At 43.3% G+C, this 26,274-nt stretch overlaps 3 protein-coding genes across 5 annotated transcripts in view; 1 reads left to right on the forward strand and 2 right to left on the reverse strand.

Moving 5' to 3' along the window:
• The window catches only part of BTD (biotinidase), a 120,026-nt gene that overhangs the window by 74,305 nt on the left and 19,447 nt on the right, over positions 1-26,274 (forward strand). The window lies entirely within an intron of this gene.
• On the reverse strand, positions 9,500-11,862 carry LOC132365249 (zinc finger FYVE domain-containing protein 1-like). The gene is given in 2 exon segments (XM_059921939.1): positions 9,500-10,671; positions 10,674-11,862. Coding segments are annotated over 2 exon segments (2,361 nt in total).
• On the reverse strand, positions 18,656-20,453 carry LOC132365138 (heat shock cognate 71 kDa protein-like). Its single transcript, XM_059921828.1, is given in 2 exon segments — positions 18,656-19,539; positions 20,189-20,453. Coding segments are annotated over 2 exon segments (897 nt in total). The 3' UTR covers positions 18,656-18,907.

The raw sequence follows: 26,274 nt of genomic DNA on the forward strand, positions 1-26,274 counted from the left end.
ACTTAGTGTTATATGTACATTTTGTGGGGTTTGACAAATGTATAATGAAATGTATCCCCCACTATAGTATCATACAGAATGGCTTCACTGCCCTAAAAATCCACTGTGCTCCACCTGTTTAGCCCTCCCTTCTGAACTTTTCACTGTCTCCACAGTTTTGCCTTTTCCAGAATGTCATATAGTTGAAGTCACACATATATACCCTTTTCAGATTGGCTTCTTTCACTTAGTAAAATGCATCTAAGTTTCCTCCATGTCTTTTCATGGCTTAATAGCTCCTTTCTTCTTAGTGCTGAACAATATTCCATTGTTTGGATGGACCACGGTTTATCCATTCACTTACTCTCAGTTGCTTCTAAGTATTGACACTTACGAATAAAGTGGCTATAAACACTTACGTGCAGGTTTTTGCATGGACATAAGTTTTCAACTCATTTGGGGAAATACAGGTGTAAGGCTGCTGGATCACATGGTAAGAGAACTGTATGTTTAGATTTTAAGGAACTACCAGTTTTTTTCCCAAAGTGGCTGTACCTTTGTATTCCCACCAGCAGTGAATGAGAGTTCATGTTGCACCACATCCTTGCCAGCATTTGGTGTTGTCAGTATTCTCAGTTCTCAATATTGGCCATTTATTAGGTGTTTAGTGGTATCTATCGTTGTTTTAATTTGCAGTTACCTAATGATACATGACGTGAAGCATCTTTTCATATGCTTATTTGTCATCTATATATCTTCTTTGGTGAGGTGATTGTTCAGATCTTTTGCCTATTTTAAATTGATTTGTTTGTTTTCTTATTGTTGAATTTAAGAGATCTTTTTATATTTGGGGTAACCATCTTTTATCTTTTGCAGATACTTTCTCCTAGTCTGTGGCTTGTCTTATTCTCTTGACATTGTCTTTCACAGAGCAGAAGCTGTTGTTTTTTTTGTTTTGTTTTGTTTTTAATTTGAGGTATAGTTGATTTACAATGTTGTGTTAATTTCTGGTGTACAGCAAAGTGATTCAGTTATACATATGTATACATTCTTTTTCAGTATGGTTTATTACAGGATATTGAGTATAGTTTCCTGTGCTATACAGAAGGACCTTGTTGCTTATCTATTTTATATAGAGTAGTTTGTATCTGCTAATCCCAAACTCCTAATTTATCCCTCCCCTACCCCCTTTTCCCTTTGGTATTCATAAGTTTGTTTTCTATGTCTGAGTCTGTTTCATGTATAAGTTCATTTGTGTCATATTTTAGATTCCACATACAAGCGATAACATATACTATTTGTCTTTCTCTGTCTGACTTACTTCACTTAGTATGATAATCTCTAGGTCCATCCGTGTTGCTGCAAATGACATTATTTCATTCTTTTTTATGGCTGAGTAGTATTCCATTGTGTATGTGTATATATAGATATATATATGTATGTATGTATATATATATATGACATCTTTATCCATTCATCTGTTGATGGACATTTAGGTTGCTTCCATGTTTTGGCTGTTGTAAAAAGTGCTGCTATGAACATAGGAGTGCATGTATCTTTTTGAATTAGTGTTTTCTTTGGATCTATACCCAAGAATGGGATTGCTGGATCATATGGCAACTCTGTTTTTAGTTTTTTGTGGAATCTCCATACTGTTCTCCATAGTGGTTGCACCCATTTACATTCCCACCCACAGTGTAGGAGGGTTCCCTTTTCTCCACACCCTCTCTGGCATTTATTTTTAGACTTTTTAATGATGGGCATTCTGACCAGTGTGAGGTGATACCTCACTGTAGTTTTGATTTGCATTTCTCTAATAATTAGCTATGTTGAGCATCTTTTCATGTGCCTATTGGCCATCTATATGTCTTCTTTGGAGAAATGTCTGTTTAGATCTTCTGCCCATTTTTTGATTGAGTTTTTTTGTTATTGAGTTGTATGAGCTGTTTGTATATTTTGGAAATTAAACCCTTGTCAGTCGCATCATTTGCAAATACTTTCTCCCAGTCCATAGGTTGTCTTTTCATTTTGTTTATGGTTTCCTTCGCTGTGCAAAACCTTATGAGTTTGATTAGGTCCCGTTTATTTTTGCTTTTATTTCTGTTGCCTTGGGAGACTGACCTAAGAAAACATTGGTATGATTCATGTCAGAGAACATTTTGCCTATGTTCTCTTCTAGGAGTTTTGTGGTGTCATGTCTTATATTTAAGTCTTAAACCATTCTGAGTTCATTTTTGTGTGTGGTGTGAGGGTATGTTGTAACTTCATTGATTTACATGCGGCTGTCCAGCTTTCTTAACACCACTTGCTGAAGAGACTGACTTTTCTCCATTGTAAATTCTTGCCTCCTTTATCGAAGATTAATTGACCGTAGGTGTGAAACTGCACACCTCAGATTGGGACTCAAACCCAGCCAAAACCCAGATTGGGACTTGAACCCACTCTCTTTTAATTGCGATCACACACCTGTTCCCAGGACTTAAGCTCAGGTTCTTTATGTCTCATCACAGAAAGAATTCAGTGAGAGACAAAGTGATAGGTAAGAAATGGATTTATTTAGAGAGATACACATTCCATAGACAGAATACGGTCCATCTCAAAAGGTGAGAATGGCCCTGGGAGAAACACACTACACAAAGTGTGGGCCATCTCAGAAGGTGAGAGGCCCCGAAATATGGGGTGGTTAGTTTTTATGGGATGGGTAATTTCATAAGCTAGCAAGTGGAAGGATTACTCCAACTATTTTGGAGAAGGGGTGGGGATTTCCGGGAATTGAGCCACTGCCCACTTTTTGACCTCATATGGTTAACCTTGGAACTGTCATGGCGCTGGTGGGTGTGTCATTTAGCTTATGCCAGTGTATACAATGAACATATAATTAGGCTCAAGGTCCCCTGGAAGTGGAATCTTCCTCCATCTTGGACCTAGTTGGTTCTAACCAGTTTATTTTTTATCCAATAGCTATGTCATTCTTTTACAGGTTGTGCCCTGCCCGCTTCCCTCAGGTTTCAGGTGTGTGAGTTTATTTCTGGGCACAGGGCAGAAGTTTTTAATTTTAATGAAGTCTAGCTTATCAGTTATTTCTTTCATGGATCATGCCTTTGGTGTTGTATCTAAGAAGTCATCACCATACTCAAGGTTATCTAGGTTCTCTCCCACATTATCTTCTAGGACTTTTGTAGTTTTACACTTTACATTTAGGTCTGTGATCCATTTTGAGTTAATTTTTGTGAAGGATGTATGTGATGAAATTTATAATAACAAATACATGTTTAGTATTCGTCCCCATTTCTATCACAGAGCTCCTAAAACCCTTGGAATTTCCGAAGTGATAAGGGCAGTATGTGTCTTTTGATATTCATAACAAGCCCCTTTCAACCACACCTGAGTTTATGTTAATGCGTTAACTTTTGGAAAGCCCCTAAGTATGGGGTCTGATTGCCAGGGTAATCAACCATGTGATTGAAGGGTTGTAATTTAGCCCCTGACCTCCTGGGAGAGGGGAGGGGTTGGAGTTTGAGTTCAGTCACCAATGGCCAGTGATTTAATCAAGCATACCCAAAAACACGGGGTTCAGAGAGCTTCTGGGTTGGTGAACATTTGGAGATACAGGGAGAGGGCACCCCTTCCCATATACCTTGCCCCTATATACCTCTTCATCTGGCTTTTTTATCTGTATTTTTTATCATGTCTTTTATAATTAACTGTTAATGTAAATAAATGTTTCTGAGTTCTGTGAGTTGCTCTAGCAAATTACCAAACAGGAGGAGAGGGTTGTGGGAATCTCTGATTTATAACTAGTCAGTCAGAAGCACAGATAACCTGGATTTGCAATTATCATCTAAAGTGGGGAAGGAGTGAGCCCTTAGGCTGTGGGATCTGACACTACCTTTAAGTAGATAGTGTCAGAACTGAGTTAATTGTTTGATGGTGTTGGACAAAACACATAGAGGGTAAGATCTGTGTCTAGACTGATTTTCTTGCATGTAATGTCTGCTTGTTGCAGCACTATTTGTTGAAAAGACTGTCTTTGCTTCAGTGTATTGCCTTTGCTCCTGTCAGAGATCAGTTGACTGTATTTATGTAGATCTGTTTCTGTGCTCTCTATTTTATTTTTTTATTGATGTATTTGTTTATTCTTTTGCCAATACCACACTGACTTGATTACTGTAGTTTTATAATAAATCTTGAAGTTGGATAGTGTCAGTTCTCAGACTTTGTTCTTCTCCGTCAATAGTGTATTGGCTATTCTGGGTCTTTTGCTTCTCCATATAAACTTTTGAATCAGTTTATCGATATCCACAAAATAACTTGCTGGGATTTTATTTGGGATTGTATTCAATCTGTAGATCAAGTAGGGAAGAACTGACATCTTGACAATATTGATTCTTCCTCTCCATGAACATGGAATATCTCTCCATTTATTTAATCCTTTCATTTCATTCATCAGAGTTTGGTGGTTTCTCTTATAGATCTCTTACATATTTCATTAGATTTATACCTAAGTATTTCATTTTTGGGGTGCTAATGTAAATGGTATTGTGTTTTTCATTTCAAATTCCACTTGTTAATTGCTGGTATATAGGAAAGCAATCGCCTTTCTTTTTTTTTAATATTTATTTTATTTTTGGCTGCATGGGGTCTTAGTTGCAGCATGTGGGATCTTTCATTGTGGTTCACGGGCTTCTCTCTAGTTATGGCACATGGGCTCCAGAGCACGTGGGCTCTGTAGTTGTGGTGCATGGGCTCCAGAGCACATGGGTTCTGTAGTTGCAGCACGTGGGCTCACTAGTTGTGGCATGTGGACTCAGTAGTTGTGGCGTGTGGGCTTAGTTGCCCCGTGGCATGTGGGATCCCAGTTCCCAAACCAGGGATCGAACCCACATCCTCTGCATTGGATCCCTGTGTCCTCTTAACCACTGGACCACCAGGGAAGTCCCTAGGAAAGCAATAGACTTTTGTATATTAACATTTTATCCTGCAATCTTGCTATAATCACTTATTAGTTCCAGGAGGGTTTATTTTTGTCAGTTCCTTCAGATTTTCTACATAGATAATCGTGTCATCTGCAAAGAAAGACAGGTTTATATCTTCTTTCTCAGTCTGTATGTCTTTTATTTCCTTTACTTGTCTTATTGCATTAGCTAGAACTTCTAGTACAATGTTGAAAAAGAATGGCAAGAGAGAGCATCTTTGTTTTATACCTGATCTTAGTGGGAAAACTCAGTTTTTCTCACCATTAAGTATGATGCTAACTGTAGGTTTTTTGGTAGATGCTCTTGATCATGTTGAGGAAGGTCCCCCCTCAATTCCTAGTTTACTAAGAGTTTTTATCATGAAGGGTTTTGGATTTTATCAAATGCTTTTTCTTTTTTCTAAAAAATTTAATTTAATTTATTTATTTTTTATACAGCAGGTTCTTATTAGTTATCTATTTTATACATATTAGTGTATTCAAATGCTTTTTCTGCATCCGATTTTTCTCTTTCAGTCCATTGTTGTAATGGATTACGTGAACTGATTTTCAAATGTTGAATCAGCCTAGCATGCCTGGAATAAATCTGATTTGGTCATGGCGTATAATCCTCTTTATAAATTATTGGATTGGATTTGCTAGTATTTTGTTGAGGATTTTTGCAGTTTTATTTTCTTGTAATGTCTTTGTCTGGTTTTTGTATTAGGGTAATGCCAGCCTCATAGAATGAATTTGGCAGTACAGTTGATCCTTGAACAACACGGGTTTAAACTGCATGAGTCCACTTATACGTGGATTTTTTTTTTTTTTAATAAATACTACAGTACCACACATTCTGCATTTGGTTGAATCCACAGATGTGGAACCTTGTGTACTGAGGGCCGACTCTGGGACTGGAGCATCCGTGGATTTAGTATCTGCAGCAGATCCTGGAACCATGGATACCAAGGGATGACTGTATGCTCTCTGCTTCTGTCTTCTAGAAGAGATTGTAAAGAATTAGCGTAATTTCTTCCTTAAGTGTTTGGTAGAATGTACCAGTGAACCTATCTGGGCCTGTTTTACATGTTTTGGAAGGCCTGCTGTTGGACAGGGCTGGGTCCCAGGGTGGCTGGCTGTGTGGCCCTGGGGGATTCGGGGCTGGTGCCCATCTGCTGGTGGGCAGCTAAGCCCCCAGCACTAATAGGCTAGAGGGAGGACTCCGGAATGGTACTTGCTAGCACCAGTGGCCTCGTGGTAGAACAAGTACCTCAAAATGGCTGCCACCAGTATCTATGTGCCCTGGGGGACCCCATTTGCCTCTTGCCTCTCTAGAACTCTCTAAGATCAGCAAGTGGGTCTGACCCAGGGTCCTTTCAAATTACTGCCTCTGCCCTGGGTCCAGGAGCCTGTGAGATTTTGCTTGTGCCCTTTAAAAGCAGAGTCTGTCTTTCCTTCAGCCCTCTGGCTCTCCCCTATGCAATCGCCACTGACTTTCAAAGCCAGACTTTCCGTGGACTCATCTTCCCTGCGCAGGACCCCTTGGCTAGAGCCCAATGTAGGGCTCAGACCCTTCACTCCTTGGGGAGAACCTCCACAATTGTAATTACCCTCCAGTTTGTGGGTGTTGACTAAACTGCATCTTTGCCCCTCCTACCAGTCTCCTGTGGTTCCTTCTGTGTATCTTTAGTTGTAGAAAATCTTTTCTGCTAGCCTTCAGGTTGTTCTCATATAGTTTTGTAAATAGGTGTAATTTTGGTGCACCCAAAATGGGAGGAGGTGAGCTCAGAGCCTTCCTACTCTACCATCTTGGTCACACCAAAGCTTAGACTATTGATCTTAGATCTCTCTTCTTTTCTAATATATGCATTCAATACTGTTCAAAATATCCCTCTCTACACTCCTATCGCTGCATCTCACAAATTTTCATAAGTTGTATTTTCATTTAGTTCAAAATATTTAAAAATTTCTCTTGAGATTTCTTCTTAGACCCATGTGTTATCATAGAAGCAAGTTGTTTAATCTCCAAGTATCTGAGGATTTCCCAGTTATCTTTCTGTTATTGATTTCTACTTTAATTCCATTACGGTTTGCACACATTGCATGATTTCTGTTCCTTAGAATTTGTTAAGGTATGTTTTATGGCCCATAATGTTTTCTATCTTGATGAATACAGGATATTTCATGCAAGCTTGAGAAGAATGTGTATTCTGGTGTTATTGGATGAAATAGTCTATAATTATATCCAATTAATTGGTGGTACTATTTTTTTTTGAATTTTTGAAATTTATTTAATTTATTTTTTTATACAGCAGGTTCTTATTAGTTATCCATTTTATACATATTAGTGTATACATGTCAATCCCAATCGCCCAATTCATCATACCACAACCACCCCCCCACCACTTTCGCCCCCTTGGTGTCCATACATTTGTTCTCTACATCTGTGTCTCTATTTCTGCCTTGCAAACGGGTTCATCTGTACCATTTTTCTAGGTTCCACATGTATCTGTTAATATACGATATTTGTTTTTCTCTTTCTGACTTACTTCACTCTGTATGACAGTCTCTAGATCCATCCACATCTCTACAAATGACCCAATTTCGTTCCTTTTTATGGCTGAGTAATATTCCATTGTATATATGTACCACTACTTCTTTATCCATTCGTCTGTTGATGGGCATTTAGGTTGCTTCCATGACCTGGCTATTGTAAATAGTGCTGCAATGAACATTGGGGTGCATGTGTCTTTTTGAATTATGGTTTTCTCAGGGTATATGCCCAGTAGTGGGATTGCTGGGTCGTATGGTAGTTCTATTTTTAGTTTTTTAAGGAACCTCCATACTGTTCTCCATAGTGGCTGTATCAATTTACATTCCCACCAACAGTGCAAGAGGGTTCCCTTTTCTCCACACCCTCTCCAGCATTTGTTGTTTGTAGATTTTCTGATGATGCTCATTCTAACTGGTGTGAGGTGATACCTCACTGTCATTTTGATTTGCATTTCTCTAATAATTAGTGATATTGAGCAGCTTTTCATGTGCTTCTTGGCCATCTGTATGTCTTCTTTGGAGAAATGTCTATTTAGGTCTTCTGCCCATTTTTTGATTGGGTTGTTTGTTTTTTTAAAAATTGAGCTGCATGAGCTGTTTATATATTTTGGAGATTAATCCTTTGTCCGCTGATTCATTTGCATATAGTTTCTCCCACTCTGAGGGTTGTCTTTTCGTCTTGTTTGTAGTTTCCTTTGCTTTGCAAAAGCTTTTAAGTTTCATCAGGTCCCATTTATTATTGTTTTTATTTCCATTACTCTAGGAGATGGATCAAAAAAGATCTTGCTGTGTTTTGTGTCAAAGAGTGTTCTTCCTATGTTTTCCTCTAAGAGTTTTATAATGTCTGGTCTTACATTTAGGTCTCTAATTCATTTTGAGTTTATTTTTGTGTATGGTGTTAGGGAGTGTTCTAATTTCGTTCTTTTACATGTAGCTGTCCAGTTTTCCCAGCATCACTTATTGAAGAGACTGTCTTTTCTCCATTGTATATCCTTGCCTCTTTTGTCATAGATTAGTTGACTATATGTGCGTGGGTTTATCTCTGGGCTTTCTATCCTGTTCCATTGATCTCTATTTCTGTTTTTGTGCCAGTACCATATTGTCTTGATTACTGTAGCTTTGTGGTATAGTCTGACGTCAGGGAGTCCGATTCCTCCAGCTCCATTTTTTTCCCCTCAAGACTGCTTTGGCTATTCAGGGTCTTTTGTGTCTCCATACAAATTTTAAGAGTTTTTGTTCCAGTTCTGTAAAAAATGCCATTGGTAATTTGATAGGGATTGCATTGACTCTGTAGATTGCTTTGGGTAGTATAGTCATTTTCACAATATTGATTCTTCCAATCCAAGAACATGGTATATCTCTCCATCTGTTCAGGTCATCTTTGATTTCTTTCATCAGTGTCTTATAACTTTCTGAGTGCAGGTCTTTTACCTTCTTAGGCAGATTTATTCCTAGGTATTTTGTTTTTTTTGTTGCGATGATGAATGGAATTGTTTCCTTAATTTCTCTTTCTGATCTTTCATTGTTAGTGTGTAGGAATGAAAGAGATTTCTGTGCATTAATTTTGTATCCTGCAACTTTACCAAATTCATTGATTAGCTCTAGTAGTTTTCTGGTGGCATCTTTAGGATTCTCTATGTACAGTATCATGTCATCTGCAAACAGTGACAGTTTTACTTCTTCTTTTCCAGTTTGTATTCCTTTTATTTCTTTGTCTTCTCTGATTGTCGTGGCTAGGACTTCCAAAACTATGTTGAATAATAGTGGCGAGAGTGGACATCCTTGTCTTGTTCCTGATCTTAGAGGAAATGCTTTCAGTTTTTCACCATTGAGAATGATATTTGCTGTGGGTTTGTTGTATATGGCCTTTATTATGTTGAGGTAGGTTCCCTCTATGCCTACTTTCTGGAGAGTTTTTATCATAAATGGGTGTTGAATTTTGTCAAAAGCTTTTTCTGCATCTATTGAGATGATCATATGGTTTTTATTCTTCAGTTTTGGTGGGGGGGGGCGTTAAAGGTCACCAGGCTTTTTATTGCAGTTAAAGCAGACTCGGACAGGATGGTCCCAGCCTCGAGAGGGGACAGCCCGGCAGTCATGGGAACACTCATCACAGAAGCCCTGTCTGCAGGCCCAGCAGTGGTACTTGGAAAGCTTGACGCTGAACTCCTTCTGGGAATTGTGGCAGTGCAGGATCTCATGGTCTGGTACCCAGTACGCCGGCCTGGCCGCATCCTTCACCAGACCTAGTGGTATGTCACTGGCTGTCACCACGGCTCCCAGAGTGTTCTGCATGGACTTGCCCACCTTCCGAGCAATCAGCGTCCCGCCCTCATCGTCTGCCTGTGCCTCAGTAACATCTAACTGGGAATTCCTGGCTTCATAGCAGTTGTCACATACCCGCACGGGCGCAGGGCCCCAGCCCCGCTCCGGCACTGGCCGGGTCGTGGATGAACAGCTGTCACAGAAACCCTCCCCACAGGCCCGGCAGTGATGCTTGGTGTCATTATCTTTAAAGGATGTAGCACACTTGTTGCAGCTCAGGATCTGGGAGTTGGGCCTCCAGTAGGCAGGGGCGATCTGGTCTGTCAGCCAGGACATCACAGCCTTGGTGGGCCCAAGGCTAAGCTCAGACACCGCCTGAGCCATGAAGTTCATCCCATCCAAGAGGCGCTGGGCAGCGTTGTTGTTGTCCTTCAGAAATCCATCAGTTCCAGGCCACACGTGCACAGTCTCTGTCCGCACCACTGTATCCACAGGATATTGGTTCCCAAACCAGTACTGCCGGCTACAATAGACCACGCCGCAGTTGGGACATTCGATTACGTACCCAGACCAGGCATATTTTGCGAGACCCATCCAGGGGGAGTCGGTTGAAGCAGCCATCTTGGGCACCACGCTGACTTCATTGCCTCTCTCGTAGCAGGCCTTGCAGGTAAAAACCCGGTTGTCATACTGGTGAGAGTATCTGCAGCAGCTGTTGGCTTCATGAGGTACTCCTTGTTTCCCGTGATTCATGCTGTTCTTACATACAGCCCCGCAGCTGAGGCACAGGACGGAGCAGGTGAAGTGCTCATATGGAAAAAAGGAGCTGTGTGCCATCTGGTCATCGGGAATCTCACCGCTGAAGTGGTCGCTGAGGGCCTTCAGAGCTTTGAAGATGATCCCCGGGTGCCGGGGAGAATGGTGGTATTATTCTCTAGTTGTTGCTCCAAAGCACGCCAAAGACCAGAAGAGTGTGTGGGAGGATTGTATGTCCTCGTTCCCTTGTAATGAATAGAACTGAAGGCTTCAGGGAAGTGGCCCAGCTTCCGGAACCGGTCCTGGATGAGCTTCTCGGGCACCTCGGAGGGGTGATCAGAGCCTAGCAGCTGAGTGTGCACAGTCTCGTGGAAAATGATAACAGCAGGGCCCAGGGTGGACAGGGGGACATCCAGGCCACAGCGGGCAGTGGTAGCCTTGAGCTCCCTGGTGAAGTGCTTCACATAAGCTTCTGAGGCGTCCCCAAGGAACTTGAAGAGGTCATTGTGCAGTCGGTCTGCATGAGTTCGATAGATGACGAGGTCTGAGATGGCCAGGACCTTAAGCAGCAGCCGTGTTCTCTGGCTTAGATTCACTGTAGCCCCCAAGAGCCCTTCTGTGTCTATCACTGCTACTTTGTGGACTGGGTCATATGCTGCCCACACTCCCACAGTGCAGGACTCCTGGGCAGGGGAAGTTTTGAAGACTTCCCGGCCACAAAAGAAAGTGTGGTTGAGGGTATGAGACTTCTCATCCCCAGTATTTCCAAAAATGGAAACCACTCTCAGATGCTGATCGGGTTTGCAGTCCAATTTCCTAATAAAGTCCTCTTCATTCGTTGCCTGAATTTCTTCATTCTCATCTACTAGGAGGAAACTCACAACCTTCTCAGTCATCTTCTTCCTTTTGGTGTCCTCATCCATCCCTTCTTCCTCCAGCAACTCCTGGACCTTAGCCACATGGTACACAGTAATAGGGTGCCTCCTTTTGTTACCCCCGGAATGAGTCCTCTTCTGGCACTCCAGGCACAAGTTGATTTTACTGGTCTGGCACCTCACGTCTGCCCTCTGCTTCATACCTGGAGAATGCCCACTGGGGCCCTTGCAGGGGTCGCAGTAAGGGACGTGGCCAGCTTTGAGTCTGATCCGCTCATGGTTTCTCAGGCGCTTCTGCCTCTGGAGCTCCTCCTCGCAGCGGAGACACTGCAGGCTGCAGCACTCGTCACACTCGAAGACGGCTTCGTCAGTCCCGCTGCAGGTGTAACTCTCCTGGCACAACAGCCCAGGGTTCAGGCCCTTCTCTGCTGGGGAAGTCTGCGCAGTCATATTCAGACTGGGAAGGAAAGCATCTACCATGTAACGGTACCTGGGCTTTCCCCAGAAGTGAAGACAAAGGCGTTGAGTCTGAAGACTGAGTACAGACAGCCTCCACAGGGTTCTGAACGCCCTAAAAACAATGTTTTTAAAAAAAATTCGATGTCCTATTAGAATTCTTCACACATTTACAAACGTTCGGTTGTTTAATTTTCTGCTGCCAAGACTCCTGAATCAGCAGCAACGTTGACTTGGTTTGATAGTTTCATCCTCCATAAAGTGCAGGCAAATATGTGGTTAAAATTAACTTGAGAGGGTCTTTTATGGCTATCTGAGAGAGATCTGATGGGTTCACTGAGGTGGGTGCATGCATGGGGCCTTAGACACAAGGTTTTGGTAATGAAAGAGAGTGGTCAGGAGCTTTTCAATGTTATCCAGCTCAAGTCAGTATTTCAGAGGATACCTCGACGCCTCTCTCCAGCCGGGGATTCCTCACCCTTCCTTCTTTCCGGACAACACCACCACAACCCGAGAGGCAAGAGCAAGTTCTAAGAACAAAAAGGTCCCCCCAAATCCCCCCCCACGCTGGCAGAGGCCAGAGCCGAACCCATTGTTTATACCACCCCACCCCCGCCCCCGCCCCCCCCCCTTCCTCCCGCGGGCAGAGAGAGCTCCAGGGCTGTCGCTCGTCCAGTGCAGGGCCATGCCCTTCCCTCCCCGACGGCGGCGTCCCGGGGACCCCACCAAGAAGCAGCTCTGCTGTGGCAAGGCAGCGTCGGGGGACCCCGGGGCGCTGGTGGAGGTGTGGGCTGTTCCTCAGGGCACCGGTGGATCCATCCTCATCTCCATCTCCACCCCCCTCCTCCTTCACTGCCTCCTGGGCTTCCTCCTCTCCTGTTGTCAGGATCAGCTGATCCGAGTGAACTTCTCCCTGCTCCCAATTTGTTAATATGGTGTATCACATTGATTGATTTGTGTATATTGATACGCAATATAAATATTTTGCATCCCTGGGATAAATCCCACTTGATTATGGTGTATGATCCTTTTAATGTGTTGTTGGATTCTGTTTGCTAGTATTTTGTTGAGGATTTTTGCATCTATATTCATCAGTGATATTGGTCTGTATTTTTCTGTTTTTGTAGTATCTTTGTCTGGTTTTGGTATCAGGGTGATGGTGGCCTCATAGAATGAGTTTGGGAGTGTTCCTTCCTCTGCAATTTTTTGGAAGAGTTTGAGAAGGATGGGTGTTAGCTCTTCTCTGAATGTTTGGTAGAATTCACCTGTGAAGCCATCTGGTCCTGGACTTTTGTTTCTTGGAAGATTTTTAATCACAGTTTCAATTTCATTACTTGTGATTGGTCTGTTCATATTTTCTATTTCTTCCTGGTTCAGTCTTGGAAGGTTATACCTTTCTAAGAATCTGTTCATTTCTTCCAGGTTGTCCATTTTATTGGCATAGAGTTGCTTGTAGTAGTGTCTTAGGATGCTTTGTATTTCTGCAGTGTCTGTTGTAACTTCTCCTTTTTCAATTCTAATTTTATTGATTTGAGTCCTCTCCCTCTTTTTCTTGATGAGTCTGGCTAATGGTTTATCAATTTTGTTTATCTTCTCAAAGAACCAGCTTTTAGTTTTATTGATCTTTGCTATTGTTTTCTTTGTTTCTATTTCATTTATTTCTGCTCTGATCTTTATGATTTCTTTCCTTCTACTAACTTTGGGTTTTGTTTGTTCTTCTTTCTCCAGTTCCTTTAGGTGTAAGTTTAGATAGTTTATTTGACATTTTTCTTGTTTCATGAGGTAGGCTTGTATAGCTATAAACTTCCCTCTTAGAACTGCTTTTGCTGCATCCCATAGGTTTTGGATCATCGTGTTTTCGTCGTAATTCGTCTCTAGGTATTTTTTGATTTCCTCTTTGATTTCTTCAGTGATCTCTTGGTTACTTAGTAACGTATTGTTTAACCTCCATGTGTTTGTGTTTTTTAGGTTTTTTTCCCTATAACTGATTTCTAATCTCATAGTGTTGTGGTCAGAAAAGATGCTTGATATGATTTCAGTTTTCTTAAATTTACTGAGGCTTAATTTGTGACCCAAGATGTGATCTATCCTGGAGAATGTTCCCTGCGCACTTGAGAAGAAAGTGTAATCTTCTGTTTTTGGATGGAATGTCCTATAAATACCAATTAAATCTATCTGGTATATTGTGTCATTTAAAGCTTGTGTTTCCTTATTAATTTTCTGTTTGGATAATCTGTCCACTAGTGTCAGTGAGGTGTTAAAGTCCCCCACTATTATTGTGTTACTGTCGATTTCCTCTTTTATAGCTGTTAGCAGTTGCCTTAGATATTGAGGTGCTCCTATGTTGGGTGCATATATATTTATAATTGTTATATCTTCTTCTTGGATTGATCCCTTGATCATTATGTAGTGTCCTTCCTTGTCTCTTGTAACATTCTTTATTTTAAAGTCTATTTTATCTGATATGAGTATTGCTACTCCAGCTTTCTTTTGATTTCCATTTGCATGGAATATCTTTTTCCATCCCCTCACTTTCAGTCTGTATGTGTCCCTAGGTCTGAAGTGGGTTTCTTGTAGACAGCACATATATGGGTCTTGTTTTTGTATCCATTCAGTGAGCCTGTGTCTTTTGGTTGGAGCATTTAATCTGTTCACATTTAAGGTAATTATTGATATGTATGTTCCTATTACCATTTTCTTAATTGTTATGGGTTTGTTTTTGTAGGTCCTTTTCTTCTCTTGTGTTTCCCACTTAGACAAGTTCCTTTAGCATTTGTTGTAGAGCTGGTTTTGTGGTGCTGAATTCTCTTAGCTTTTGCTTGTCTGTAAAGCTTTTGATTTCTCCATCGAATCTGAAAGAGAGCCTTGCTGGGTAGAGTAATCTTGGTTGTAGTTTCTTCCCTTTCATCACTTTAAATATATCATGCCACTCCCTTCTGGCTTGTAGAGTTTCTACTGAGAAATCAGCTGTTAACCTTGTGGGAGTTCCCTTGTATGTTGTTTGTCTTTTTTCCCTTGTTGCTTTCAGTAATTTTTCTTTGTCTTTAATTTTTGTCAATTTGATTACTATGTGTCTCGGTGTGTTTCTCCTTGGGTTTATCCTGCCTGGGACTCTCTGTGCTTCCTGGACTTGGGTGGCTACTTCCTTTCCCATGTTAGGGAAGTTTTGGACTATAATCTCTTCAAATATTTTTGGGTCCTTTCTCTCTCTCTTCTCCTTCTGGGACCCCTATAATGCAAATGTTGTTGTGTTTAATGTTGTCCCAGAGGTCTGTTAGGCTGTCTTCATTTCTGTTCATTCTTTTTTCTTTATTCTGTTCCATGGCAGTGAATTCTACCATTGTGTCTTCCAGGTCACTTATCCGTTCTTCTGCCTCAGTTATTCTGCTATTGATTCCTTCTAGTGTATTTTTCATTTCAGTTATTGTATTGTTCATCTCTGTTTGTTTGTTCTTTAATTCTTCTAGGTGTTTTTTCTTTAATTCTTCTAGGTCTTTGTTAAACATTTCTTGCATCTTCTCGATCTTTGCCTCCATTCTTTTTTTTTTTTTTTTTTTAATTTTTTTTAATTTTATTTATTTATTTATTTTTGGCTGCGTTGGGTCTTTGTTTCTGTGCGAGGGCTTTCTCTAGTTGTGGCAAGTGGGGGCCACTCTTCATCGCGGTGCACGGGCCTCTCACTATCGGGGCCTCTCTTGTTGCGGAGCACAGGCTCCAGACGCGCAGGCTCAGTAATCGTGACTCACGGGCCCAGTCGCTCTGTGGCATGTGGGATCTTCCCAGACCAGGGCTCGAACCCGTGTCCCCTGCATTGGCAGGCAGATTCTCAACCACTGCGCCACCAGGGAAGCCCTGCCTCCATTCTTTTTCCAAGGTCCTGGATCATCTTCACTATCATTATTCTGAATTCTTTTTCTGGAAGGTTTCCTACCTCCACTTCATTTAGTTGTTTTTCTGGGGTTTTATCTTTTTCCTTCATCTGGTACTGAGCCCTCTGCCTTTTCATCTTGTCTATCTTTCTGTGAATGTGGTTTTAGTTCCACAGGTTGCAGGATTGTAGTTCTTCTTGCTTCTGCTGTCTGCCCTTTGGTGGGTGAGGCTATCTAAGGGTCTTGTGCAAGTTTCCTGATGGGAGGTACTGGTGGTGGGTAGAGCTGGGTGTTTCTCTGGTGGGCAGAGCTCAGTAAAACTTTAATCCACTTGTCTGCTGGTGGGTGAGGCTGGGTTCCCTCCCTTTGGTTGTTTGGCCTGAGGCGGCCCAACACTGGAGCCTACCCGGCTCTTTGGTGGGGCTAATGGTGGACTCCGGGCGGACTCACACCAAGGAGTACTTCCCAGAACTCCTGCTGCCAGTGTCCTTGTCCTCACGGTGAGACACAGCCACCCCCTGCCTCTGCAGGAGACCCTCCAACACTAGCAGGTAGGTCTGGTTCAGTCTGCTGTGGGGTCACTGCTCCTTCCCCTGGGTCCCGATGTGCACACTACTTTGTGTGTGCCCTCTAAGAGTGGAGTCTCTGTTTCCCCCAGTCCTGTCGAAGTCCTGCAATCAAATCCCACTAGCCTTCATAGTCTGATTCTCTAGGAATTCCTCCTCCCATTGCCAGACCCCCAGGTTGGGAAGCCTGACGTGGGGCTCAGAACCTTCACTCCAGTGGGTGGACTTCTGTGGTATAGGTGTTCTCCAGTTTGTGAGTCACCCACCCAGCGGTTATGGGATTTGATTTTACTGTGATTGCACCCCTCCTACCATCTCATTGTGGCTTCTTCTTTGTCTTTGGATGTGGGGTATCTTTTTTGGTAAGTTCCAGTGTTTTCCTGTCAATGATTGTTCAGCAGTTAGTTGTGATTCCGGTGCTCTCATAAGAGGGAGTGAGCACACGTCCTTCTACTCTGCCATCTTGAACCAATCTTCACTATTTTTTTTAAATGGTAACTTTATAATATATATATATTTTTTCTTAATTATTTTATTTATTTTTGGCTGCGTTGGGTCTTCATTGCTGTGTGCAGGCTTTCTCTAGTTGCGGCAAGCGGGGGCTGCTCTTCGTTGCGGTGTGTGGGCTTCTCATTGCGGTGGCTTCTCTTGTTGTGGATCACGGGCTCTAGGTGCATGGGCTTCAGTAGTTGTGGCACACGGGGTCAGTAGTTACGGCTCGTGGGCTGTAGAGCACAGGCTCAGTAGTTGTGGCTCACGGGCTTAGTTGCTCTGTGGCATGTGGGATCTTCCCAGACCAGGGCTCAAACCCACGTCCCCTCCATTGGCAGGTGGACTCTTAACCACTGCACCACCAGGGAAGTCCAAATCATAGTTATTTTTAATTGCTGGTCTGATCATTCCAACATGTCTGCCACATCTGACTCTGGTTCTGTTGCTTGATGTGTCTCTTCAAATTGGTTTTTTGTTTTTTGCCTTCTAGTATGCCTAGTAATTCTTTGTTGAAAGCTGGATATGAGACATGAGGTACTGGGTAGAGGAACTGTAATAAATAGGCATTTAGTAGTGCTGGCCAGGTGTGGAAAGTGAGAAGTGCTCTTTTGTCCTGTGGTCTATCTTTCAGTGAACTTGACAAGTTCATGCTGCCCAGTCTAGCCCACCTCTCTGGTGGGACAGGATGGCTAGAGGAGGCTGGAGTCGGGTGTCTCCCTCCCCCTAGGTCGTTTGGGTTCTATAAAACCCCAGTAGGTTCGCTGTGCTAAAACAGTTTCTTTTGAGGGCAGGCCTCCTGAGCAACAGTGCACTCTGGCTGCTTTTCCGCTCTCTCTCGCCACAGGGATTTTCTCCAGCCATACTGCGAGGACCGGGTACAGCTCCTAGAGGAAGAACTCAGAACTGTGGGCACACCCTGCCAAAGCCGGGCTCCCCCGAAGTTCTTCACTCTTGGACATGTCCACCCTGAGCCTCCAGCAACTGTTCAGTTACAGTTTAGCTTTTCCTGCACTGATACTGGCTCCACTGAGGTTTCTGCTCACGGGTTTCTACTCAGTTAGGTTGTGATTTTTTGTATTCACCTGTCTGTCTCTCTAAAATTTGGAGGCAGCAGTTTGCCCTGTGATCTCAGTTCTCAGATGTATCTAAGAAGAGCTGTTGGTTTTCAGTTTGTTTACATTTTTACTTGTTAACGTAGAATGGCTGCTTCCAAGCTCCTTATATGCCAGACTGGAAACCAGAAGTCTCAACTCTTTATTTTTTTCCTTATGTTTTTCATTTAGTAGAAAAACAGTGTGACATTAAGAAAACATTTTAAATCTCCATAAGATGACCTGTCATGTTTTCAGTTACTCGCATTCTTTTCCAGTCTTTATTCACATGCATGCGTGTTTTACTTAGCTATTACCACTGTAAACAGAGAAAAGTTTTCACTATATTTGTTGAGCATAGCTATCTTTAAAATTTTTGCTTAATATTCCACCTGGTTTGTATATATTTTCATAGCTTTCTTCATATTGGATGTTAGATATTGTTTGTTTCCAGCTTTCATCTATTGGGACTTATTCTTCAATTTTAGCTAGCATCCACTTATTAAACACTAAGTGCTTTACATCAGGTATTTTCATTTCCAGCTTGTAGATGAAGAAGTTGAAGCTTCGTTGTGTTAAATAACTTATCCAAGCTTATATAATGAGTAAGTATCAGAGCCAGGATTTACTTTTTTTTTTTTTTTGGCCGCACCACGCAACATGAGGAATCTTACTTCCCCAACCAGGGATCAAACCCGTGCCCCCTGCGGTGGAGGTGTGGAGTCCTAACCACTGGACCACCAGGGAATTCCCAGATCCAGGATTTCAAATCAGACATTTTAAAACTCAAAAGCCCATATTCTTTTTTTTTTTTTTTTTTTTGGTGCCAATTTTAAATACAGTTTTATTTAAGACATTGCATTTTCCACTTACAATACAGTGCTTGTAAAGTGCAATGTTATTTCCTTTCCCTGTGCACACATTCCACGTTCAAGTATCAAGAATGCCCAGTTTACTACAGCAGCTCAACTTTAAAACTGCCATGGAATTTGCTACAAATTTGGGTCCTTCAGTGTTGTGTGGAACAATGCTACACCTGTGCTAGGCTGGCTTAATCAACCTCTTCAATGGTGGGCCCAGAGGAGGCACCACCAGACGGAGGAGCTCCACCACCAGGGAAGCCCCCGGGCATCCCTCCTGGCATTCCTCCTGGCATGCCTCCTGCGCTCTGGTACAGCTTGGTAATGATGGGGTTGCAGACTTTTTCCAGCTCCTTCTGCTGATGTTCAAATTCTTCCTTCTCTGCAGTCTGGTTCTTATCAAGCCAGTTGATTATTTCATCACACTTATCAAGAATCTTCTGTTTGTCCTCATCATTAATCTTGCCTTGAAGTTTCTCATCCTCAACAGTAGCTTTCATGTTGAAAGCATAGGATTCAAGAGAATTCTTCGAAGACACCTTATCCCGCTGCTTCTCACCTTCAGCTTTATACTTCTCTGCTTCCTGAACCATGCGTTCAATGTCCTCCTTGCTCAAACGGCGCTTGTCATTAGCGATGGTAATCCTGTTCTCTTTTCCTGTGCTCTTATCCACAGCAGAGACATTGAGGATGCTGTTGGCATCAATATCAAAAGTGACTTCAATCTGAGGAACACCACGGGGGGCAGGAGGAAAAGCCCATATTCTTTACTTCCGTAGTATGCTGTCATTTCAACTGACTTTTTTCTTATTTAAATGACTTCCTAAGATAAAGTCCCAGAAGAATACTGTTTGTGATTTATAATATGAATTATTAAACTTTTTTCCCAATAAGAAAGTACTATTATTATCACTTTACTAGTTTATTTTTTTCCAAATTTAATATTTTAAAATAGTACAAGTTAATGTTTATTTTGTATATAAGTTCAAAGTTTTTCAAAGTGTTTGTTTATGATTTGTTTTCTTCTTTAAATCTGTTCTTGTTTATTGCCTGTTTATAAGTGTTGTCTTGATGTTTATATTTTGCATGTAAATTTTAATTTATCAATCTGTTTCTTCTATTATTTTAACTGCTTCAAATTTTAGAAAGTTGTTTCATCAAACCTCTGATAGCCAATTATAATTTATTCTAGTTTTCCTAACATTCAACATTTAACTCCTGATTTTGAGTTTGTTTTTGTATATGGTGTAAGGTGTTTAAACTTATTTCCAAACTGTTGTTCAGTCATCCCAATATCACTTATTCAATAAAACTTTTCCTCTTGTGCTTCTGAGTGTGGTGGCATACAGAGAATTACCAGTAAGGCACACAAATAATTACCAGTCTGTCCAAAGCAGAAGAAAACAAAACTGCTCAGTGCCTCTAGGAAGAGAGGCGAAAGCAGAGATACTGACCATTTCTCTGCCGTTTACCAAGCCCTGCTTGGAGCTGGCCACGTTTGTGAGTAGGGCTAAGGTCACTCTCATTCTTGATCATGTGCTGCCCTCTAACTGCGCTGTGGGTCACCTGCAGCTTGCCACCATACTCGTGTGGAGGGCATCCTCCACAGGTACTCAGAGCCGACAGCATCTGGACCCATTTGCCTGCTTTTGCTGTTTCTCTCTTGGTGAGCTTGACTGTGCCTCTCCCCAGTAGATACCTCCTGGACCCTCCATAGGAGAAGGTGGCCTTTGGCATGTTTTCTCTAGTGCTGTGTTTTACCTTAGATTTTTTTTTGTTGTTTCTTTTACCCTTCCTACTATCATTCATTCTCAGTGTTTCCAGACTATCCTATCAGGGATTGTTCTTTTGACTTGGGGACCGTGGTTTCCTGGCTCTAATACCCATTCCTTTGTCCTCCACGGTCTGCATGCAGGGCATCCTCACGGTCTTGCTGGTCCTGTGATCTGGGTGTTTCAGTCCCGAGCACTGGCAGACAAGAGCACAGGGGTGATGGGACGTGGTGTCGTGATGTTTGGCCCACCATGCCCTTAGAGATGTTGTATCCACCATACACTTAATTCACAAAGAACCTCTGCATTGCCCCCACTTCTGAGCACATCTTCCCTGAAAAATTTGACCTGTGGTTCTAGGGCATCATATTTTCCATGCGCTGGTTGTGTTTCTCCATGTCCAGTCTTCAGGTCCTCATTCCCTAGAAGGTGCTTCTTCTGATGACTCTAATTGAAGGTAGTCCAACAAAGAAATGGGGGAGAAATTTCCCAAGGGCTTTGAAAGACAATTCTTTGCTGATACTCATGGAGTCTTATTTCAGAGACCCTGATGATAGTTCTAGAGGACTAAGAAGAGCAGGGTAGCTACAAATGCTCCCACCGTTCTTCTCTCCCAAGACTGACGGACAGTGAGGAAGCCTTCTCTGAGTGCTTTCTTTGCTCCCTTGGCCAAGGTCTACGAACCACAGTTTAAGACTTACTTCCTCAGCAATTCATTTTTGGCTCCCAAAGATTTCAGATAAGCTTTTGAGAAGAAATCTGATACACTTCTGCAGAATATAATTGGAAGATTTTTCAGATTACCTATTTACCTATAAATGCATAATTATATATATAAATAATTATGTTAAAATTTTTTAATTACAATTTATTTAAATTTATAAATATATTATACATTATTTACTTATTCATTTAATTCCTACATATTTCTTTATTCATCTTATGTAATTACCTAATGGAATATCTATCTCTTACCCCTGTTCTAGTCTTTTAAAATCAGGAACCTTATTTAAACAAATGAAAACCAGTAACAACCTGGTTCTACAGTGATGTTCCTGTCAAGGCAGAGACAAGCACTGAATCCTTTAACCAACCTGGACCAGATTGTTTGGGGGACTTCCTCCCCCCCCCCCCCCACAGTTTGAGTGTTTAAATACTTTGCTGGTCATTTCCATTAATATGGTGGGAACACTTTGAAATCCGCCCACATTCTCTCAGGCCTTTTGTTGGAGAAGCACCTGGGAAATAAAGGTGATGGTCCTGACTCATGTCTTTCTCTGACGTGAGGGGAAGATAGTGTCAGAATGTACCTGCCTTTACCCTCCAGCCCAGTGGCTCTGCAGGTGACCCCAGGCCAGGAGTATCAGCACCACCATCACCTGGGAATTCATTAGAAAATGCATATTCGAGGGCCCTACCCCAGACCCGCTGAGTGAAAACTTCTGGGCATGGGGTCCAGGGAACTGCATGTTCAAGCCCTTCAGGTGCCTCAGCGTCAGCGTCCCCATTTGAGAACCCCTGCTCTGGTCTGACCACCCAGTCTCGCCCTTGTGAGGGTACTTTGAATTTCTGTTGAATTCTGCTGCAGCTGCAATGATGACACCACAGTGGTCTTTGAAGGTCTGACTGATAAATTACCCCCGTCTTGAACAGGTACTGGGAGGGTTGGACCAGGAGACAGGAGAGTTGCTTTCCAGTCTGTTCTCACCACTAACTAGTCCTGGAGGAGTCCCTCTTCAGGAAAATGGAATTTTACCATCTGCTTTCATTGCTTTATGTGACAGGAAGATAAAATCAAGTAGTGGATGTTAAAGTGGTTTGAAAACATTAACATGTAACATAAAATGCAACCTGGCAGCCATATAAAAATTTGTCCCTGTGGATGATTCTTTACCTCAAATAGATTTCCCTGTGAAGAGCGCTGTCCACCTATGGATGGGCTACATTGCATTGCACACCCACTCACATCTATGGGGTGCACTGCTGTAAGAAATCACAGCAAATTTAGAACCTGTGAATATCGAAGATGAAATAAGCCCTAGGAACATGGCAAATAAAAAAATAGCTTTCATGAGACCCAAATCTTGGAAAATCAAATGTCGTCTAGTTTTTTCACCGTAAAAGAGTTAGGTGGGGAAAAAAGGAGATAGATGAAGTGTCAGGAATGAAAAGGAGACGGAAAGGAGGAAAAAAACATCCATTTACTTCTTAAGAATGACCCACTCTTGCGGCACTTCAGCGCAAATCCCCACGTGGGTAAGTGGTACTCCGTTTGCCCACAGGGTGGCAGTAGCGGACCTGGAGGGGGCTCTTCTTTGGAGCAGTCTCGTGGGTGCTCTTTTCTGTCTGCACAACAAAGTGAAGAAAAGAGCCTTCTTCCATTAAACACCTGTGCATTTCAGGGGGAAGTTTTGTCTTAAATTATGAAGGTAATTTCCCATTTGAGGAAAAGAAAGGTGACATATTTAGGTTCAAGTGTCACGATTGCTCATTCGGTGTTCTAAGAGAAATTACTCCTGTCACCAGAAAGGGGCCCCAGTCCAAGGCCTGGTCCACGGTTACACTTTTGTATGTCACTCGCTTTTTGGAGATAACAGGTGGAATGTTTTTAAAAGAGGAATGACAATTTACCAGTTCAGCCGGGAGTTCCTGGTAATTTACTCACTGTTCCAAGTAAGTTCAGCCTTGAACCTCAGCATCACCCTCAGTTGCCACCTGACACACCCCCCTGAGGCATCAGAGTCTTGGTGGTGGATGGTTTGCACGAAGCTGTTCAAGCTACAACACTGTGGGGCTTTACATTGTTCCAGGGCCGGTCATGGACCAGCTCACTAAGCGCAGAGGCAGAGAACAAGAGGCTTTCTGGGAAATAAAGGTCTCTTTGGGGTTTCTTTAAATTCAGATTATGTAAGTTAGATGGAGATGGGCATTTCTCCTGCTTATGTAAAAGGATTTAGACAAGGAAATCACAAAACTCATGAGAATGGGTTTAGAACTATTTGGAACTTAACAGTATTTTTCATGGCGTCCTGTCACATACACGTAGAAACGTATACTGTGCTCGCTCCTAATGACTTAGCTGGTCCCTCAGCTTTGTTCCACAGGATATGACATTTCCTCTGCGAGCTCCCCAATCATGGGGCTGTCATTCTCCTTGACAAGTAAAGAGTGACAAGATCTTTTATTAAAACGATCAGTATGTCTATATATAAAATTTTAAGTGTATATACCTGCCTCTGAAATTATCTTATTAAGAATACCTTCATAATAATCCTTTCATTTTATTGCAAAAGACACGATTGTAATAGCATGGCTAGGAAGGAAACACAGCTAATTTTCAAGGTGACTCATTTAGCAAGATGGAAAACAAAAGCTCCTTGTGTGTAAAAATATCCAGTGATTGACATGTTACCAAATTTCCACAAAATAGATTTCCATGTAATTTAAGACTTTGATTTCTTTTCCTCATAGATCATAAGAACCCTCCTGACCAGGATTAGTGTCAGGGGAACATGTTTCCTTACGAACTGAGAAGCAGAGGCTTCTGTAGGGCGGTGAAAAGATCAGGATGCTTTTGCATGAAGATGTCACTCCAGCAGTGCTGCCCCCACCCCAGCAATGATTTCCTGGCTCGGCTCTCACTCTGCAGGCAGCGGGGAGTCACTGGGAGATTCTGAGCAGAGGAGCGTCTTGATTGACCCAGGCTTTAACCTGATCTCCACGGAGATGAGGCTGGAAGAGGGTGGGGCGGCTGTGGGAGCTGCCGGTTATCTCCCTCTGACTTCATTTTCTGCCGCCTTCTGTGGTCCCTGGTCCCTGGTCCCTGATCCCAGCCCACCGCTCTCCTGGCTGTTTCTTGAACCACCCGAAAGCTCCCACTCGGGACTTTTGAGCGAGCACCCCTGTGCCTGGAACCCTCTTGCCCCGGCACCCACGGGCCTCCTCTCGCCCCTTCTTCGGACGCCGGCTTCTCCTGGAGCCCTTCCTGGTCTAAAACCTACCCCCACCCACGCCAGGCCCTCCCTGCCCCCTCCCCGTCTTTATGGCTCCTTCGTACTTATTGCCAAATGACACTTTAGGTGCAGTCAGTTGGCAATGACAACGGGGTTAATGTCCCAATAAACCCATCGTAAGTTGAAAATATCATAGGTCAAAAATGCATTAGATACACGCAGCCTCCCGGACATGCCAGCTCAGCCCCGCCCACCTCACACGTGCTCAGAACACTCACATTAGCCTGCACGTGGGCAGAACCCTCTAACGCAAGGCCTAGTTTATAATAAAGGGTTGACTATTTCATGGAGTTTATGGAATACTGCACTGAAAGGGAAAAACAGGATGGAGTGCGGGTCCGGATGGTTGTCAGTGTATCTATCGGTTGTTCACCCCCGTGACTGGGGGCTGCAGCTGCCCTGCCCAGGATCAGAGAGAGGGTCGTACTGCACGCCGGTCCCCCAGGGAACGGTCCACCTTTGAAGTGTGGTTTCTACTGAACGCATATGGCTTTCGCACCATCGTAAAGTCGAACTATCATGAGTGGGGGGACGATCTGTGTTGATTGTGGCAGTGTCCCCATACATGGGGAGGGTCCACTTGGAAGGGCTAGGCGCCTTCACCGCTGGGTCCCTGACGCCTGCACCTCCGTCTGGCACAGGCGGGTACCACGTGGATGTTGAAGTGAGCGCCCTCCCGGCCCCGCCGTCTCCTGCCCCCGCGGTCTCCCGCCCCTGCCTCAGTGGAGCACAGGACGCAGGATGTGGGGGCACATTGTCACCTCAGTGGCGCCTTCACGCTGGGCCCTTCCTGGAGTTTAGACTCCTGTCAAATGCCTACGATGGAAGGAGGTTCGTAGCTAGCTTTTCAGACTGAGCACACATCTCCAGCCACCATTCTGTTTATGGTCCAGGCCCTGCCCTGCTCTGCAGGTGGATCCGTTGCTGGATCGCCAAGAACCTTGTGACTCCCAGGGACACCCCGGCCCCTCAGCCACCCTGTGAGCGCCGTCCTGAGCCAGCGCCGGGCCACCTGCGCCCTTGCATCCTGTCGCCTGCCAGCACCCCCTGCTGCCATCCAGGCTTTTCAAAGCCCCTGCCACGTAGAGAGGGAAAACCAGAACACCACTCTTCAGCAAGGGTGCACTCTGGTGCCTATTTTTATTTTAATGACTCATTCTCTCCTACCTCATTAGGCTTGCTTCTTTCAAGGGGGAATACCTGGCTGAATCTGCATAACCTCTTATTACTGACCTACCTCTGTTCAGGCAGAAATGATTGCCACTCACGGCTCTCCTACCAGGCTCTTTTTGTAAATAATCTAAATTTATTTTCTCAAAGTAGAAAGAAAGGGGATATCTTGATGGTTCCACAATTTCCTTGTTTTGCTGCACTGCAAGGCCCTGAGATTTGATTGATTGATTGATTGATTGATGGCTGCGTTGGGTCTTCGTTGCTGCGCACGGGCTTCAGTAGTTGTGGCACGCGGGCTTCAGTAGTTGTGGCATGCGGGCTCAGTAGCTGCGGCGCACGGGCTTAGTTGCTCCGTGGCATGTGGGATCTTCCTGGACCAGGGCTTGAACCCGTGTCCCCTGCATTGGCAGGTGGATTCTTAACCACTGCGCCAACAGGGAAGCCCAGTCCCTGAGATTTAAACGAATGTTCTTTGTCCCCGCATCAGTGGCATGCAGCTCTTAGCTGAGGAAGGAGGACCCCGCAAACGCCACTCTCAGCTCCAGGATCTCCTGACCTGCCTCCACCGGGTCCTGGTTCATGTGCTCCCCCCACCACCCC

Source organism: Balaenoptera ricei, chromosome 4, assembly GCF_028023285.1.
Source record: "Balaenoptera ricei isolate mBalRic1 chromosome 4, mBalRic1.hap2, whole genome shotgun sequence".
NCBI lineage: Eukaryota > Metazoa > Chordata > Mammalia > Artiodactyla > Balaenopteridae > Balaenoptera > Balaenoptera ricei.